Source organism: Bubalus bubalis, chromosome 6 (assembly GCF_019923935.1).
Source record: "Bubalus bubalis isolate 160015118507 breed Murrah chromosome 6, NDDB_SH_1, whole genome shotgun sequence".
NCBI lineage: Eukaryota > Metazoa > Chordata > Mammalia > Artiodactyla > Bovidae > Bubalus > Bubalus bubalis.
The window spans coordinates 90,881,820-90,901,280 of NC_059162.1; the positions used below are offsets into that span (position 1 = coordinate 90,881,820).

At 35.6% G+C, this 19,461-nt stretch overlaps 1 protein-coding gene across 3 annotated transcripts in view; it reads left to right on the forward strand.

Moving 5' to 3' along the window:
• USP24 (ubiquitin specific peptidase 24) overlaps nucleotides 1-19,461 on the forward strand; it is a 153,474-nt gene that overhangs the window by 53,735 nt on the left and 80,278 nt on the right. For 2 of the 3 annotated variants that reach the window (XM_025288649.3, XM_025288650.3), the window contains exons 8-24: nucleotides 1,262-1,327; nucleotides 3,807-3,881; nucleotides 4,443-4,601; nucleotides 5,742-5,856; nucleotides 6,099-6,202; nucleotides 6,740-6,847; nucleotides 7,031-7,126; nucleotides 7,214-7,375; nucleotides 7,579-7,626; nucleotides 9,530-9,589; nucleotides 12,807-12,914; nucleotides 13,586-13,735; nucleotides 14,373-14,504; nucleotides 15,317-15,428; nucleotides 17,089-17,165; nucleotides 18,125-18,265; nucleotides 18,429-18,482. In XM_025288649.3, the coding sequence (XP_025144434.2) occupies nucleotides 1,262-1,327; nucleotides 3,807-3,881; nucleotides 4,443-4,601; nucleotides 5,742-5,856; nucleotides 6,099-6,202; nucleotides 6,740-6,847; nucleotides 7,031-7,126; nucleotides 7,214-7,375; nucleotides 7,579-7,626; nucleotides 9,530-9,589; nucleotides 12,807-12,914; nucleotides 13,586-13,735; nucleotides 14,373-14,504; nucleotides 15,317-15,428; nucleotides 17,089-17,165; nucleotides 18,125-18,265; nucleotides 18,429-18,482 (1,767 nt within the window). The remainder of the gene's footprint in view (nucleotides 1-1,261; nucleotides 1,328-3,806; nucleotides 3,882-4,442; nucleotides 4,602-5,741; nucleotides 5,857-6,098; nucleotides 6,203-6,739; nucleotides 6,848-7,030; nucleotides 7,127-7,213; nucleotides 7,376-7,578; nucleotides 7,627-9,529; nucleotides 9,590-12,806; nucleotides 12,915-13,585; nucleotides 13,736-14,372; nucleotides 14,505-15,316; nucleotides 15,429-17,088; nucleotides 17,166-18,124; nucleotides 18,266-18,428; nucleotides 18,483-19,461) is intronic. The other variant, XM_006049602.4, reaches the window with a different exon arrangement.

A 19,461-nucleotide genomic window follows, 5' to 3' on the forward strand; every position in this document is an offset into this window, starting at 1 on the left:
AAAAGCAAGACAAAACAAAACCTATTCAGATAGAGGGTTTTATCCAGCTTCCTTATTTCTCAAGAACTGGCTATGTAGGTCACTGGGCAATAATAGAAATAGACTTCCTTTTTTTTAAAGGTTAAATGAAACACTCACTAATTTCCTGCAAAGTGTATTTTAAGAGAAGCTCGAAGTTTCTCCCCTACTTGATGAAAATTGGCTAATGGTGGATATATAGAAATCTAGGCTTGTTCTCATTGTTATCAGATGTCTTCAGGCTAAAGATTTCTCTAAGATTTTTCCCTTCTTCATTTCTGCTGATGGTGTCGTTTTGTGTCAGTTTTTCCCTAATGGCTTAAAATTTTTCTAATTTGCTTGAGGGGTGTTCTCGTTGCCATCTCAAAGTTTATAAAAGTACTCATTTCATTTTATACTCAAAACAATTTCATTTTTTAAAGTTAGTTCTTGAGTTCATTTAGAATTTATTTATATATGTCACATAAGATAGAAATCCAGTTTTATTTTCTTCCAAAAGGGTAACTAATTGTTTTAAGATCTGAAGAACATTCCTTTTTTTTTTCCTACAAGGTTTTTTTTTTTTTTCCACTATTTTGGTTTGTTGACTTTATCAAATGTCTGAGTGTGTGTATATGGTATACGTGAATTGTTCCTGGACTTCTGTCATTTTTTGATACTGTTTCTCCGCTATTTTGATTATTGGTGGTGCCAGCTTTGCTCAGCATCTTCCTTTTATCAGATTTTCTTGATCATTCTCGTGTTTTTATTCTTCCAAATATAGGCAACGTGTCAGGATCTCCTGCAGAAAGTGCCACCAAGATCATGTGTGGAGAATTGACATGTCTATAGTACTAGTCCTTTCCCTTCAAGAACATGATCTTTCCTCATTTATTTGGACCATTTATGTATTTCTGTAAAGTTTTATAGATTTCTTAATGAAAGTCTTAAATGTTTTCTTTGTTAAAGGCACATTTCATTCCTTTCCCCACTATTCTCTCATTTTTCAAATAAAAATTTTTATTATTCTACAATGTGAACTTTAGAATCATCTCATCCAAGCCTTGAAAGAAGTTTTATTGGCATAGTATGATTTAAGTTACATTAAATTTCTACAATAATTTAGATGAATTGACATCTTTATATCAGCTTTTCCTGCCCCAAAGTATAAAATGTTCTCTGACATATAAAAAAGGATTTGTTTAATGTTGAAAGGAAAGAACTTGCTCACATTTGTTTCTGACATTTGCTGTCTTTTTTTCAGGCAGTCTCAGCACTAGTGCAGCCCTTAGGGGTATGTGCAGAGTACCTCAGTTCCTCAGTGGTACAGGTAAGATAAACCATCTTACACTTATTTCAAAAGTCATCTAAGGCATACAAACAGTAAAAGTTATCTTTTTATCAGGTTGTTCAGAATTGTGCCTATCAGAATAACTGCTTTTTTTTAATTAGCTATCCTTGTAGTGAAATTTTTATCAGAAGATAAATAAAAGTGATTAATAAGTTATAGGTAACATCTAAACATTTAAAGTTACTTATCTTTTCAATTTATCATTTTATCAAATACAATTACAGATTATAGCTTTTGTCCCCCCCACTTTCTTCACTGTAAAATAGGTGGCATATGTCCCTACCCCCTTCACAGGATTATTTAAGGATTCAGCATCACGTTAAACAGTGTTGAGTGGCCTGCTGGGCTCCCTCTAGCCAAGTCACTGAGAATCTGAGTAGCAGTTTGACAGCGCATCTTGTCTGCATGTCAGCAGGTCGTAGGATAGTCAGAGCTGTGAGTGTTGAGCTTTCTGATGCTTAGGGCCCATTGCACTTTCTGGTTGCCTTTCCATTTCAGTTAACAAGTTTTACTGAAGAAAATGTCATGTTGAAATACCTCCATTTATTATTTTCTTTATAAAAATATGTCTGTGAAACTTAGCTGTCACAGAGATTTTTTAAAAATCACCGTAAATGGTTTTGAAAGCTTAGTGTCCTTTGGGAGCATAGTATGCACTGTTCCTCATTTCTAATGTCTAGTGTACATAGGGCCATTTTAACAAGGGAAATGGGATTTTTTTTTTTTTAGTAGGTTCTGGAAATTTCTAAGTTTTAAGTGCCTTCTTTAGATTTCAGAGTAATTCTGCAAAATTATTTAAATGAAGCAGAGTGACTAAGTATTTCTTCATTCTGATATTAAGGTCTTTAGAGACATGTAGTGTTCTCTCACTTACAAGCATATGCATATAATCATTTGTTTTGTAGTGAAACACTGAAACATAAAGAGGCAAAATGATTTGACTTAATAATTTAATAATCTATATTAGCAATTTAATAATTGGCTTTTTAATAATCAAAGCTAGGATTGAATTTTTAAGTGCATACTCTTTATCCATGCATTGCTCCATGGAAAGAGATTTAGTGCAGATACTCCAACTGCTAATTAATACTAAGTTCTTTAGAATTCCAGGCTTTATATATAAGCACTGCTGCTGCTGCTGCTGCTGCTGCTAAGTCACTTCAGTCGTGTCCAACTCTGTGCAACCCCATAGACGGCAGCCCACCAGGCCCCGCCGTCCCTGAGATTCTCCAGGCAAGAACACTGGAGAGGGTTGCCATTTCTTCCTCCAGTGCATGAAAGTGAAAAGTGAAAGTGAAAAATGAAAGTGAATCACTCAGTCGTGTCCGACTCTTAGCGACCCCATGGACTGCAGCCTACCAGGCTCCTCTGTCCATGGGATTTTCCAGGCAAGAGTACTGGAGTGGGTTGCCATTGCCTTCTCTTTATATATAAGCATAGTGTTCTTTAAAAAAACGTTTATGAATTTCCAACCAAAGTATGTTTAACTTCCTGCAGTAGCAACTGAAACAACACATCCAACCTTAAATTCACTCAGCAATAAATTCATGCTGTAGTTATGTACATTAATACTTGTCTCTAACACTTGCTCCTTTAGAAGACTAACATGACCCCTGGGACTTGCTTCCTTATTTATCTGTAAAGTAGTAGTAACCCATACCTGTCTCACAGAGTTGCGGTGGAAGCTAAGTAAGGCTGGCACATGCTTGACAAGAGCAGCGTGACTTGCCTCTTACCCTGACAGCCCTCAGTTTTCACTATACAGTTGGCATAAGTGTAAATAAGGAAATTCTATGTGGATGATTGCATGATGGCATTTTAATTCATTGCTAATGTGTTCTTGCTTTGACAGCCAAATATTTTCTAGTCACCAGATAAGTTTAAAACTTATTTTACTTAAAAAAAATTTATTTTACTTAAAGACAAGTGATCATTTAGACCTTGCTAATTTTTCACTACTTCTCGTATATTACTTAGAGTTAGTTATCTGGCTATGCTACCATTCAGGAACAGTATGTTGTATGAGTCTTATCTGTAGGCCTCATTTACATATCAGCCAACAAAAGTAAGTGCATAAAGCATCATATTTTTGTGGTTTGTGCTTCTATTTATTCTTTAAAAATCAAATGCAAAATACTTTATTCCAAATGATACATACTCCTGTTTAATACTTTAAGTCAATCTGTGTGTCTTTGGTTGTCTTTGGCTGCTCTTCAAAGGACCCTTATAAGAAAGTAAAGAGGAACTGCACCCATATGATAGTAAAGAAGCTGAGGCTCAGAATCAGTTAAAAGGGTTTACTTGGGATGGTGTTAGTTAGTTGGTGGTAGTCTGATACTAGATTCAGATCTTTGCATTGTACCTTCTCCTTTGTGAAATGTGAATGAAGAAGGATCTCCTCTCTAGTTTAAGAACAGATTCAGGGGTCCTTATTAACTTTAGCACTTTTTTCCTACAGCCCATGCTAGACCCAGTCATCCTTAATACAATCCAGGATGTGCGGAGTGTGGAGGAAAAGGACCTCAAAGACAAGGTAATGCATCTCCAGTCACGTGATTGCAGCGCATGCTGGTCCACAGAAGCACAACCAGGACTTGGGGCAAGGTTCACATATCATTGCTCTTTGGATTCTGGTCACATACAGCTCACATTAAATTAATTTTACATTTCCTGACCAAAAAAGTGTTATCTTTGTCAATATCAGTCAATAAAATGAATGGAGGGTTCTCAGTAAGTGACACCGTTAAGAATTTAACTAAAATGCTGGTTTTGATAGTAGTACAATTGATATAGCATTGAATAAGCTTTAAAATAATTTGGTACTAAAAGCTATCCAGAGTTGTTCTATGATTCATTTTTCTGCCTTGACTTTCTCTCAGACCCTTTCTCTTTTCTTTGCTCACTCATGCACTGATTTTTGGTTAAAAGCAAAATGTAGTTATCAACCATGTGAAATATCAGATACCGCTAGACCATGGTTACTGAATATATCCTTTATTCCTGTGTGTGTAAGAATTGGCATCAAAATGTTTTATTGGTTCCTTTTTGTTTTCTCTGTATGTGTGTGTGTGTGTGTTTTGTTTTTAAATGAAAGAGATTGGTTAGCATCCCTGAGCTCTTGTCTGCCATCAAGTTACTTTGCATGCGCTTCCAACCAGATCTGGTGACCGTGGTGGATGACCTTCGACTAGACATCCTGCTGCGCATGCTGAAATCACCACATTTCAGTGCCAAAATGAATTCCCTCAAAGAAGTAAGTCTTGCACTTGTTTCTAGAAGACTTAAAGTATAGATACTTTTAAGTTCTTCCAAAACTTATTATTAATTTAAAAATGTTGGGAAATAAAAAATAATAATTTCTTGTAATCCCACTAAAAGAGATAACAGTGATTATATATAAAATGGTCTATGTTTACATTTGTCTGTTAATAAAGTAATACTTTCATATGTATTACATTCAGAATTCATCCTATGAAGTATTCAGTGTTTTAGTGAGATTTTTCTGGAACACAATTCCTTGGACTATGAAGTTTGAGGTTTACTTTTTATCCCAAGGGTATAATTCCTTTTATTATATTTCAGATATGCACTTACTTAAACCAAATCTTTTAACTGGGGTTCAGGCAAAATTTTGTTTTGTTTACAACTGGAGTGGTCTAAGCAAAATGATGGAAATAAGATCTTGCAGCTTCCTAAACTTTCCAGGAGCATAGTTGGTTTTGGTGAGTGATAGGTGGGGCCAATAGAGTTCAGCCATAATGACAATTATTTTCCTTCAGTTTTGTACTAATTAGGATTCTTGGCTACAAGTAACTCTTGATTCTTGAGTGAATCACTTGATCATTTGAGTGATTCTTGAGTTATTTTAAACTAGAAGAAGAATTTAATAAAAGAAGGCTGGGCTATCTCATAAAAATAGCCAAACCTCATAAGGTCAGAGACACATGTGGGCAACAGGACCAACTAGAATCCAAGACCAAACCACTGCCAGGACTCTGTCCAGGTCTTATCTCTGCTTTTCTTTGTTCTCTCTCTCCATGCAGAGTGGCGTCTTCATAAGGTAGACATGGCCATGGATAGCTCCCATGACCAGGGAAGGACTGATGCTTTCTCTCTGGTCCCAAGTGTAGAATTTGGAGACATGCTCTGATTGAAGTTTGGGTCAGATGTGCTTCCCTGAGCCAGTCAGCAGTGGCCCAGGGAATGTGAGCCCTGTGTTCTTTTTAAAGACATTAAAAATAGGTAGTCTATTAACTTCTAATAACTGGCCTTTGATACATTTAGGCTAATTATCAGACTACATTGTAATACTGTAAAAGTCACAAGATATAGGTGAAGATTTTGATTATGAATATTTGCATTAGATTAAATCGCAATAATCCTGTCTTTTTAGGTAACCAAACTCATAGAAGATAGCACTTTATCCAAATCTGTGAAGAATGCTATAGATACAGACAGATTGTTAGATTGGCTAGTTGAAAACTCAGTTCTGTCAATCGCATTGGAAGGTAAGTTAACTTGCTTTAAAAAATTACTTAACTCATAAATAATATACTTTTGTGTTAAAAATATATGAAGTTGTTGCTTTGACTATATTAGCCTTTATTTATTTTTTCTATTGTCATCTTTATTTTGTACTAGCCTTTAAATAATCTTATAGCAAGTTACTGTTGCTTTGAATTAATAGAATCATGTTTAGAAAGTCAGCGTTCATTACATCTGTCTGCCTCTCTGGTGTTTCTTCTTTTAGGCAACATAGACCAAGCACAATACTGTGATCGTATAAAGGGAATTATTGAACTCTTGGGCAGTAAACTGTCATTAGATGAGCTCACTAAAATTTGGAAGATACAGGTAAGTTGATCAGAATTGCTTTTGCCCTTTTCTGACATTTTTTATCAGAGAAAGAGAAGGATGGTGACTTACTGTCCATAGATAAATAAATATTAATTGAACTCAAAATATCTATGAGCAGATTTTAAAATGAGGTACATAATACTCTCAACTGAAGCCCTCAAGATCATTTAATAAAATGTGAAAGATTAGTATGTATTTCTTGTAAACTTAATCAGTATAAATTATTTTTAAGCCAGTTGAAAATATTTTGTTCTCCTCTTAAAATGAATATGTCAGATTGAGAATTTGATTCTCATCTTTTTTTCTTTTTAGAGATTTAATGCTTCAAGAAATTAAAATAAGGCCAACTGATAACCACTAATAATGGTTGCTTCGTGTAGTCTTACCAGTTTTATCATGCAAGTGTATGCTGATAGTCTAGAATCAATTTATCTTTGTTAGTGTTTTACTTTTGCTTCTGTATATCTCTGGGGAAAGACTTGTATTTTTCCAGGTTCCAAGACTTAACTTCTTCCCCAATGTCTTCTTTTCTAGTCAGGACAATCATCTACTGTGATTGAGAACATTCATACTATTATTGCTGCAGCAGCTGTCAAGTTTAATTCAGATCAGCTTAATCATTTGTTTGTTCTTATTCAGAAGGTATGTGCTCAAATGTGCTTTTGAATTTTTCTAAAATGAGGTCTCCTTCCTCTAGATTAGCAATATTTAACCGTACTCTTCTTAAACTTTTTTAGCTCAAGTTTAAAGTTTCTGCATATTTTGCCAGTGTGATCAAAACGGACTGGGGAGCAATTCGTATGTCTTGTCTTTTTCGTTCTACAGAGCTGGGAAACTGAGAGCGATAGAGTGAGACAGAAGCTATTGAGCCTTATTGGACGAATAGGCCGGGAAGCTCGCTTTGAGACCACTTCTGGAAAGGCAGGAAAATCAAATTTTTCTAGCTATAAGCGCTTAAAGCAGCTTTATTTGCATATGGGCTGGCTCATCACATGTGGTTTACTGTAGGTGCTGGATGTTCTCTGGGAACTGGCTCATCTCCCCACGCTGCCCAGTAGCCTTATTCAGCAAGCTCTGGAGGAGCATCTGACAATCCTTAGTGATGCGTATGCAGTGAAAGAAGCAATCAAGAGGAGCTACATAATTAAATGCATAGAAGATATTAAAAGGGTTGGTTTTACCTTTGGTCTAGTTTTGTTGTCAAAGTAATAGTATTGTCTGAGTAATTAGAACCAAATAATTTTCCTCCCCTATTGTTTAAATTAAGCTAAATGTCCTGCATGGAAGCTCTTTAATCTTAGAGTCCAAAATTGGGAAATTATAGGTACGGCTTTTATCAAGTCACTTACATTTTTCTTAAAATTAATTTTCAGCCTGGAGAATGGTCAGGTCTGGATAAAAACAAGAAGGATGGATTCAAGGTAAGAATTTGCAGATGAGGTATAAAGTAAAAGGTATACTAATTTAATAATTCTATTTAATAAATTGAGTTAAATTTTAAGATAATAGTAAATTATTATAGTGTTTTTTTCAAGTAGTATTCAGATACAGACTGCTGTTTGAATATTTTCTTATGACCTGTGCTTTATTATTTAAACCTTGGGGAATTATTGACTCACAAAGAGAAAAAAACCCAGGGTTCCATTCGAAGAGTAGTTTTACTATATTATTTTCATAAGATTATAAGACCTTCAACTTAGTTTTTATTTTTAAAATTAAATCCAAAATATGCACAAGTTTAATAAATATTGTGCCCATTTTTCTCCCGTACGAGAGAAATGGAGGAATTCCCAAGAGTCAGAAGAGAGAAAGAAGGGGAGAAGGAGGTTCATTCAGTGCTGGCATGTAGTCATTTTTGGATGCTTGATTCAGATGTGGTCCTAAAGATGCTTGGTTCAGATGTGGTCCTAAAGATCTTAGAAGGGTGATTGTTCCATGAGCACCTGCTGCTGGGACTGTGTAGGGATGAGTGCATGGGGGCCCCTCCCCTCCAGGGCTTTGACCTCCAGTGGCTGGAGGCTTCAGCCTGTTCTTGGTAAGCGGGGGCTGCAGAACGGGCAGCAATGGCCGTAGCTCTCCTGTCGCTGCAGTCCTTAAACGTCAAGGCTCTCCTTGGAGAGGGCTGACCTCAGTGGTCAGTCCCTGGAGCCTGCCTCCATGATTTCAGCAGCCCTGATTAGAGCACGTCCTCCTCCTCCACGCAGGCCCTCAGGTTGCTCAGATGAAACGAAACCTCACAGCAAGAGGGGTTTCATTTCACTGTTACTTAAGAAAAGACTTTAGTAAATAGCTTACAGCTTAACAATTTCGTTGGTAAAGCATATTTCTTGGTTTTCCCCATAAGTATTTGTTTAAAGGATCTTGAATACTGCTAATTTACACTGGTAAATTCAGAGACTCTTGTTAAGCACCCTTGGTGACTCATAGGCTTTTATTCTCCTAAATTATGCTTGGTCATAAAGTTTAGTTGGGGGCATTTAAGAACTTTATGGGTTATATTTCTGACATTGAAATTTGATCAAGTGAATTTTCTGCATTAAAATTATTCATAAACTGGAGCTGGTACCTCTCAGGTTATGATTAAATTATTCCTTTAATTCAACAACATTGCTCTGTTTCTCCTCAGATACAGTGTGAATTTTTCCAGTTTTCTCAGCTCAGCGATTCAGATAATTTAGCACCCTCTGTCTTTATGATTGAAACTCATCTAGAGCTATTTAAGCAGTTTAAATCTTTTGATACTAATAGTAAGAAAGAAAAGGTATCTGTAGAAAATGGTCTTTTCTTCACTGTAACAGATACATTTCTTTATAGGTCTGAAGGTTAAAGCTGAAGGGACTTTTTCCTCCCTCCAGGGAAATGACTTTTGAAACCAGAAAATCCTTCCTGAGCCCTGTCCCTGCCTTGTCACAGCTGAGCATTACTTTAGCCCTTCTAGCCAGTAGCATCGCTGCATCTTTATTACTTCTCTTTGCAGTCACTTCACTCATGTCTGATGTTTTAAAACAAAACTCGAAAAGTAACAGGGAGAATTTTGGAGTCATTTTGTTAGTCTTGAAAGAAATATTCTTCATTTTTTATATCCCACTGCTCCCAGTAAGGAAATTCTGATGTACCATTCCTTCATTTCGAATAATAATAACTTGCATTTACCTAGCACTTCTCCATTGACTGAGTTCTTTTGCAAATACTCTTTTAAAGTACCTGTGGCTGAAGGGGGGCAGTGGGAAGATCAAAGCCCCCGACATGACTCCAGGCAGGGGGGTGAGTTATATACTGCCACTAAAGGTGTTTTTCTATGCTATGCCCTTTCCTGCCAGGCAGCAAGGTGGGCTGACTGGGAATTATGTCTCCCTGCCAGGCTACACAGAAACTAAGCAAAGGGTAAGACAAGATCACCCACCTCTTACTCCCCTCCCACCCCCAGCTACCTCTACTCCTCCAACTGATTCCCTTTCCCTCTGCTTTTGACACTTAAAATTCCCAAGTTCCATTGTTGTGTTCAGAAATTCTGACCTTTATTTCTTAACTTTATTTCTGTAGATTCTGCCAGGATACCCTTGGCTTCCTTGGTCCTCTTTTCCTTTGCTTCCTTTATACCTTCCACTGTCTGCCCCCAACCCTTTCCCTCTTATTTCACTCTTTTTTACTTTTCAATTAAAAAGTTTAAATGTACGCACCCAAAAAATATTACTAAACAAAAAAAAAAATCATTTTTACTTGATCAGTGGTGTTTGCATATCCTTAAGTCATTATATGAAGTCCTCCTAGCAGAGTGCCCAGCAGCCTTTCAGTAAATGTTGGTTCCCTTCTTCTTACTTCCTCTGCTTCACCTGTGAAGACACTAAAATCATTTACACATACCTGAATGACCTCCACTTGACAAAACACGTAACTGAAAGTAAAAATAGCAAGGTGCCCTCAGTACAGTCTCTCAATGATGTGATTGATTAGCACAGGAGGAAATACTTGTTAAAAAGTGTCCACCCTTGTAAAAATTTTTACTTTGGTTCTAGATAAATGGCTAGGTCTGGAAAAACAAGGCAGATGAAGAATTGGGATATTCAGCTCTGAGAAGTGAGAATTCAAGAAAGAATATGAAAGCTTTCTTTTAGATACTTTTAGGATTGTTAGAGACGTTTGATTCAACTTAGTTTTTATGTCTCATAAGCAGTTATGGTAAAGGCATGTTTCAGTATCACAGATCCCTGAACTTTCTAGGAAGACAATCTGACACAGAATGCACTGTCTCCTGAGTTCCTCATCACTGGAAACAAAAGACAGCTCTTTTAACAAAAATGAATAAGGAGAGTTTAGGCACAGGTTTGCAGGCTAAACTAGTTGACCTCTACAGCTTCAGCTAACATTCAGTCTTAATTTGGATATACCATTAACTGCTACTTATGAAACCTCAGCTTCGTTATCAGACATTATCAAATATTTTTGTTTTAATTGTTCACCATATTCTCTTGCCCCTTTTGTAAATGGAAAAGAGTAATTTTAAAAATTTTCTTATAGCTTAGCAGCATAATGTCATAGCATAGATATGATGGAATAAATAACATCTGTCTTGTTTGCTGAACTCTAGAAAGGCTATGTCAGAAATACCTTTCAGATTCCAAAGGATAGTTTTCAGTGTCAAAAAAATAATCTAACCATAATTGACTCATAATGATACTTTCTAATATACCTGATTATTTACAAAAAGGTTTATATTCATATCCCAATGTTTGTAATCCTTTCAGAAGGTATCAGTTTGGACTTAAGCCTCAGAATTTTTAGTTTCTGTCATTTTGCGACTTTTATGTCTTAGCAGAAATATCCTAGCTAGTCTTGCAAGTAGTTGCCCTTTAATATATACCTTATTTCTCTGATTCTAAGATGCCAGTGATTGCACCACGCATCACAGGGTCAATCCAGTATGTACGGCCTCACGGCGGCCTGCTGCTTTCCAGTATCCAGTGTAGTGCTTTGGGCTTCTTCGAAATCTTTAAGAGTATAGAATTTTGAGGCATGTTGAGAAATATGGAGTTTTGTGTCCTTGTCTTTTTTGTAAAACTCAAGCTGCTTTTTTCCTTCATTAAGTTGTTTATACTACAAGTTAAATAGTTCCTCTTGAATTAAGCTGCAACTTTGGACAGAGAGATGTCTAATGCCAAATGATGTAACCCTTCACAGAGTATGAGTCTGTCACACCAAATTCTCCTGGCTTTGGAAAATGCTTTAGTCTTAAGACCACTGGCAGTTTTCTTTGCTTTTAATTGAATTGATAGACATGATGGGCTCATCAATACCACATCATAGTGTAATCCTTTGATAGCATTCAAGAAACAAATCAGTGATCTACATTTAAATTAAAAACCCATCCTTGTTTGGTGCTAACTATGCCATGTAAGAACAGAAATGATGGGTAGATGAACAAATACCTTTTTAACAGCCAAGTTTGCACATCCCACATAAGGATAGCCGTATTTAAACTTACTCCTATGCCTAATGGCCGGAAAGTTTCTTTTACATAATTGTTAAGAAGTATCACTATCAGAAATGTTGAATTTTGTAAAATTTGTATCTTAGAATCCAGGAAATATGGTATTTGCTGATTGATTGGCTAATCTCTAGGAAAGCCAATATTATTTTGGCAACAGCTGTCCACATTTATGTATTTAGTAGTACAACCGTTTTCTGCAAATGACATCAAAAGTATTTTTCTGCCCTATAGGCATCTTTATCTTACAGAAAGACTTGAAGAAGCAAGAAGGCTTTTTTAAAAAAATAAAGTTTTTAAAGTAAATGCTAACTCAATTCAGTTTTTAGAGAGTTACTTGATCAGTTGATTAATAGTGTTAATATGACATTTTTACAGATTTTATAATGAAATCTCATAGTTTGAAAGATGTCATTTATTAAAAAGCAGTTCTTTTTTTAAAGAGTAGTGCATGAACATCAGACTTTTCAGATATGTACATGAAGATCTGGAATGTCATGCACCAGTTTCAGAAATAACATATTTAAAAGTGTTTTGAAAAATATAAATTATAAAGTGGCTGTAATAATTAATAAAAACAGAATTCTCTCTTCTAAAATTGTTTTAACTAGGAAATACAAGCAGATCATGGATTTTCTTTAATACTTAGACCACTGTTAGTATCTTGATCATATCATTGGTATCTTGATCATATCATTGTAGAAAATCATATTTTTATACCATTTTACTTATCAGCCACTTCTGTATTATCCAAGTTAAGCTTGTGCCATTGATTTTTTTATTATGTCAACATATCCTAGCAGCCTGTGCTACTTATAATCTGTCCTCTGAAGTTGCTAATTCCTTGTTGTCTGTTTTTTGCTGATGTACCCCTGTACATTTACTGTCACTTCATATCCACTCCTGTTTGCAGTTCTTGGCTTTAGGATTGCATGCAGAATAAGAAGTTGGAGACTGAATTATGAATGCATGGAGATAAACTATAAATGAGCAATGTGAAGAGAAAAATAATAGAATGTATAACAGTAAAACCTAATTGACTTGGAACTTTTTTATAGCTAATAAATTTAACCTGCCATTTATTTCTAAATTAATGTAACTTCTTTTTAACTCTAGTCATCTCAGATTAACAATCCCCAGTTTGTATGGGTGGTACCAGCTTTGCGTCAGCTACATGAAATCACCCGCTCGTTCATAAAGCAAACCTATCAGAAGCAAGACAAGGTAAGAGGATTGCTATATTTGATTATTATGCAGTTACTTGTATAACCTTTTGTAATGACTAAACATCATAAGATTGCTAAGTTTTATAGTGACTGTTTTACAGTTTTATGGTTATTAATATAATTCATTTATATTATTTAATAATCTTGAATTTAAGCATCATTCTGCTTTCATTTCTGTGGAGCTTGTCTTTTGATATATCCCTAACTCATTTATTTTTTATTTCCTTAATTTACTGAAGTAAGCCAATTTTTAAAAGTTAGAATAGTATTGGAGGAATTTGAAAAGATTCTCAAGACTTGTTTTATATTGTGAAAAAACATCAGTTCGCTTAAGGAACTACAGGCTCTTCAGTGTAAGAGACTTGGGAAGAAAGATCTGGAAAAGTATGCAAGAAGTGAAATAGTGCTTTTGAAAGACTTATTTTTTAAAAGAATAATAAAAAATTCCTTTAGAACCAGAAATTTTCGAGGGAAGTTTATTAATTCTGTAGTAATTCCCAAGTAAATGTACATATGAGATTGTTTTCATTTACTTTTATGTAGGAAATGTGAGTGAAAAATTGTAATGTTTGCTGTTCCTCAACTGCATGCTCAAATAGAAGCTTGTATTAAACTGACAAAGTAGCTGCACATTCTCATACCTTTTTTTGTTTGTTTGTTTTCACCAAGAGCATTATTCAAGACTTGAAGAAAAATTTTGAAATAGTAAAACTGGTAACAGGAAGCTTGATAGCTTGTCATCGGCTTGCAGCAGCCGTGGCTGGACCTGGAGGCTTAACTGGTTCAACGCTAGTGGATGGCCGATATACCTACCGGGAGGTACCTGCAATTGTGTTGTAGTCTCATGCCTTACAGCATCCATTTGATCTTTTTGCATTTGAACTATAACAGTAATATTTATTGGAAGGAACTCTAAAGAGGAAGCATGAGGTGTCTTTGTCATGATGGAACAGTTGTTAATCTTTAATAAAACACCTTGAAGTAAAAGGTTAGAAAATTGATATTTGTGGGTATATCTTTCAGTAAATCACCTAACATAACTGCATATGATATGGTATTAAAAGTAAATATCTTTTGTCTTTGATCGAAAATATAATTGTCAGTTCTGTGGCTCATGGCTTTTTGTTTCTCAAAGCTGTCAGTAATATTGTTTTCCAAAAAATAGAAAAATATTTTCACTCATCAGTTGTGTTCTGGTGTTTTACTCTGAGATTGCTTGGCATCTAAAGTCACCCGAGTTTGTAATAGACAAGTAGTTTCTGCTACATTGTATTGTCACCTCATAAACGGATTTCTCACATGTACTTTACCCTAAATTACAAGAGAAAGCATTAGGTAAACTACTTTTTAATTAAAGGTAAAACTACTTTTTAATTTCAGTTGTTTGTTTGTTTGTTTGCTTGCTTTTACGTATGAATGCCTGGAGTTGACTAAATAGCATTATTTCTTTTTCCAGTATTTAGAAGCCCATCTTAAATTCCTGGCATTTTTCTTGCAAGAAGCTACTCTGTATTTGGGTTGGAATCGTGCCAAGGAAATCTGGGAGTGTCTTGTGACTGGCCAGGATGTTTGTGAATTAGATAGAGAGGTAAGAAGATGGCATTATGGATGAAGTAAGACAAAAGTGTGACTTAATAAATAGTATTTCGCTTTACTGTGTGTATCTCACATTTTTGTGCATGTCTCATATCTTCAATTCTAAACACTTTTCAGTTTACTAAGCATACATTTATAATAAGCTAGGAGCTGAGAGTGTTGAAAAGATATTTTATATATATGTGATATACACAAGCATATGAGATCTTTGGTAATTTTGATAACCATTCTGCATAAAACCAAATTCAGCTAAGTGAGTACAGCAAACTTAGTGTATTCTTTAGTTTTTTTTTTTTTCCTCCCATGAAACTAATTTTAAGTTAACCAACAGAAACTTTGAGTTCCTATAATGATGTTGTATCCCAGAAACCCTAAAGAAAGAATTGTTGTCTAGACAGATCTTTAGAACGACAGTTGCTTCGACATTTCCTAACAGTGAATCACTATTTCCTCCTCTCATTTTGCAGAATAACGTTAACTACATCATAGAGTTATTGAAAGGATCAAGTATGTGACAGTGCCTAGCACAGCATAAAGCTTATTTAATAAATGTCAGTGGAAAAACTGAAATGTAATGATTCAGTGGAAAGTATGAGTATGTATTTTCATTATCTAGAAGAAAGATTGCTGTAACTAACTGCTTCATTTAGTTCCAGAGTTCCAATCATTTTAGTTTTGAGTGGTACTAAGGCATTATAAATTTCTAAAGAATTAAAAATCATTTGTCTTTGCTTTCTTCGTTTGGATTATGTATTTGCCTGAAGTGGGTTTTAGTTACAGGGTGATATTTGTCTTGATTCGCAGATGTGTTTTGAATGGTTTACAAAAGGGCAACATGATCTTGAGAGTGATGTTCAGCAGCAGCTCTTCAAGGAGAAAATTCTTAAATTGGAGTCATATGAAATCACTATGAATGGTAAGGAAAAACATTAAAATTGTTTTTTCAGTTCTTTAAATTTTATTCTTTTCTTTTCAGCCCACTGTGAGAAACAGCATCAGTTTGGTATATGCTTCTGGACTTTGCCTTATGTATATAAAGATACATCTATATAAACATGTTTATATAAACAGATGAATTTCTTTTTACATGAATGGTATTTTTAAATTACACAGTCTAATAACTGTCAAACTGTTTTCATGAAATTACTTAGTACAGAAAGGATTAACATAAAAATTGGTCCGAGTATAGACATCCTCTTTTCAGTTGTTTAATTGAAATTTTTCTTATTGATATGAATTTTGCATGCCATAAAATTTATTTTTTTAAAGTGTACACGAAGTGTTTTTTGTATGTTCACAAACTTGTTCAGCCTTCACCCTTTTTAACCTCAGGACATTTTCATCACCCCAGAAGGAAACTATGTAGTCACTCTCCATTCTCCCCTTTCCACAGTCGCATATCTGATTGTTGTCCTTGTAGGTTATTCTGATCTGGACATTTTATATCAATAGAATCGTGCAGTATGTCACCTTTTGTATTTGGCTTCTTGATCAAGCTGAGACATAATGTGGTCAAAGTTCACCCAGGTTTTTGCACGTGTCAAAACTTCGTTCCATATGACTGGATAACACTTATTGAATGGGTGTAACACATTGTGTTTATCCATTCATCAGTGGATAGGCATCTAGGTTGTTACCACTTTTGGTTATTGTCAATAATGCTGCTGTAAATGTCCGTATACAAGTTTTTATCTACCTAGGAGTGAAATTGCTGTATGATATAATTAACATTTGAGGAATTGCCAATCTTTTTTGCAAAGTGCCTGTACCATTGTACAATCCCACCAGCAGCAAGGCAATGGCACCCCACTCCAGTACTCTTGCCTGGAAAATCCCATGGACGGAGGGGCCTGATGGGCTGCAGTCCACGGGGTCGCTAAGAGTCAGACATGACTGAGCAACTTCACTTTCACTTTTCACTTTCATGCATTGGAGAAGGAAATGGCAGCCCACTCCAGTGTTCTTGCCTGGAGAATCCCAGGGACGGGGAGCCTGGTGGGCTGCCGTCTATGGGGTCGCACAGAGTCGGACACGACTAAAGCAACTTAGCAGTAGCAGCAGTATATGAGGTTTTGATTTTTCCCCATCTTCTCTAATAATTATAAACTGTCATTTTTATTTTAGCCATCCTAGTGGTTTTGAGATGGAGTCTCATGGCCTTTAATATTAATATCCCCTTTGAAAAGATGTCTATTAAAATCTTTCTCATCTTTAAATTGGGTTATTTGCCCTTTTAGTTTTGAGTTTTAAGGGTTGTTTATATATTCTGCATACTCACTCCTTATCAAATAACATGATTTACCAACATTTTGTCCTGTTCTCTGGATTGGCTTTTCATTTTCACGATAGTCATTTAAAGCACAAAAGCTTTTAGTTTTGATGAAATTTTTTTGTCGTTATTGTTGCTTGTTTTTGATACCATATCTAAGAAACTATTACCAATTGACAGTCTTGAAGATTTGTGCCTGTTTTGTCCTGAAAGTTTTATAGTTTTAGCTCTTGATATACTTTGTCTTTTCATTGATTATCTGTGGTACCAAGAGTACATGAATTTATCTGACATTCTATAATTTCAGGTTTTAACTTATTTAAGACTTTTTTTGAAAATGTGAATCTGTGTGATCATCGATTAAAAAGACAAGGAGCTCAGTTGGTAAGTAGCATTGTTTTCAAATCTAGATAATTTGGATAATCTAGTAAAACTTGATATTCAGCAAAAAAAAAATATTCTAATTGAGAGATTTAAAAAGAATGGGCTCCTCCTTGACTGCAGTCTCCTGCATCATTCAGAGAGCTCCTCAGAGTGTGAGGGCATTCCCCTTCCCATACAGGTGACTTCTCAGATTCCTCTTTGGTTTTTGCTGACCTGAGAGAGCCAGTGGCCTCCTGTGGCTGGGTGAATGCAGAGTAGGGATAGTTCTAGCCCAGCTTCTAACCTCTCAGATCCAACAGTTCACAGGTACCTGAGAATGTACCAAAATCTTCAGTTCTGAGGTCTCAGAGGCAAGGATTTGGGGGAAAATTTTTAGAACAGACAAAGAAGCAGGAAAATGAGAATGTATACAGCTTACATTTATATTTACGTGAGTAGCTTTAAAAAGGCGAAAAATAACTCTTATTTCAGATCTGTTTCATTCATGACCTGATTTCCTACAATTTTTACAAGATCTTGTAAGCCCTCGATCTGGCCATTTCTAACTGAGCTTTGAAAAGACCAAATGGAGCCCTGAGGATTAGTAACCACCTCTAGCTTGATTCCCTTTCCTTTGAAGAAAAACTCCTGCAGGGGGTGCCCATGTTATTCCTGTATGTGTGCCTCAGTGCCCCATCTGGGTAGAGTTGCAGCTTCAGTTTAGGATAACACCTGGAGGAAAATCTCCTTATCTGTCCTGATTCCATGGAAGTTGCCCAGTATTTCTGTTGTTGGCTGTTTTTTGTTTTAAAAAATTATTATATAAAACTGTTGCTTTGTATAATAGTGTTCTCGAGTGTACCTCGGTTCTTGTAGCCTTAATCCATAGTGAACTGTAAGAGGTACGGATTTACAGTGTAGTGGAAAATAATTGTATTTTTGTGGCCTTGATGTGCTATAATTTTTTTTCTTCTGAACAGTATGTAGAAAAACTGGAATTGATAGGAATGGATTTCATTTGGAAAATAGCCATGGAATCACCTGATGAAGAAATTGCTAATGAGGCTATTCAGTTAATTATAAACTACAGTTACATTAATCTAAATCCTAGGTTAAAGAAGGTAAGTAAGGAGAAAAGGTGCTCATACACAAAAAGTAATGTATTTTTAATTGATAAGTTGGCATGCCTGAAAGTTTAGCTTCTTTATTTTGACATTTTATCCTTAATAATGATTACAACTAAATGGTAGACTCATTAATTTCCATTTACCTCTTAACTTTTAGGATTCTGTATCATTACATAAGAAATTCATTGCTGATTGCTACACAAGATTGGAAGTGAGTAGCAAATTTTATTTAACCTTTTTTTTGAAATAAATGCTCCTGAGTTTTTTTCCATTTATAATTTTGTATTTTGAGATCATGTATAGTTCTGGCTGGATCCCATTGGAAGAATTTGCCAGCAGTATCGTATTGTCAGCATAGGGAACAGGCATTTGCCTTGATGCCCACAATATAGAAATAAACTTAACTTTATGGGAAATCATTCCTTCTCCCTCCACCATCTGCCTTCCCTGTTTCACCTACCGTGCCACACCTCACTCCCCTCCTCCTTTGGGGGTATAAAACTGTCTTCTGTACATTCCACATTTCAGTAGATTCTTTTTCTCCTTTTTTGGTCCAGAAATTTTATATACACACTTGCTTCTTTTCCCATCATTCCTCATGTGTCATTCATTTATATCATAAATGCTGGTAAAAGCCACAGCAACACACTCAGTAGTAGGCCATATTGGTTGTCTGTCCATTAGTAGCCTGTGACGTAATACTGTCTCGTGTGTGTTTCCAGTGCCTTATTTCTAGCATGATGGTTAAAGTATTAAGCATTCATCTTTTCATTCCTAATTTGTGCTTGTTGAAGTTTACTACCTAATAAAGAGTGTTCCAAAAGCATAAAATGCTACTGTCCTCAAATGTTAAAAAGTTAAATTTTCTGGTAATGAATATATGCTGGCAGTGAATCTGTACATGAGTTCCCGGGTTGTGACTTTCATCCAAATTCGTGATTATAAAAACACTTAAAGTATTCAGGTACCCTAAATAAAACACCGTGTAAGTAATAACACGTGTAGAACAGTCGTTCTCAATCGGAGATTATTGGACCTCCCAGGGGATATTTGGCAGTGTCTAGAGACCTTCTGGTTGTCACTAGACAGGTCCTGCCAGTACCTGGTGGCCAGTGGGTGGTGAGTACAAGTCAGAAATGCCACTAAACGTCCTACAAAGTCCAAGACAGTCTTCCACGACAAAACAGCTT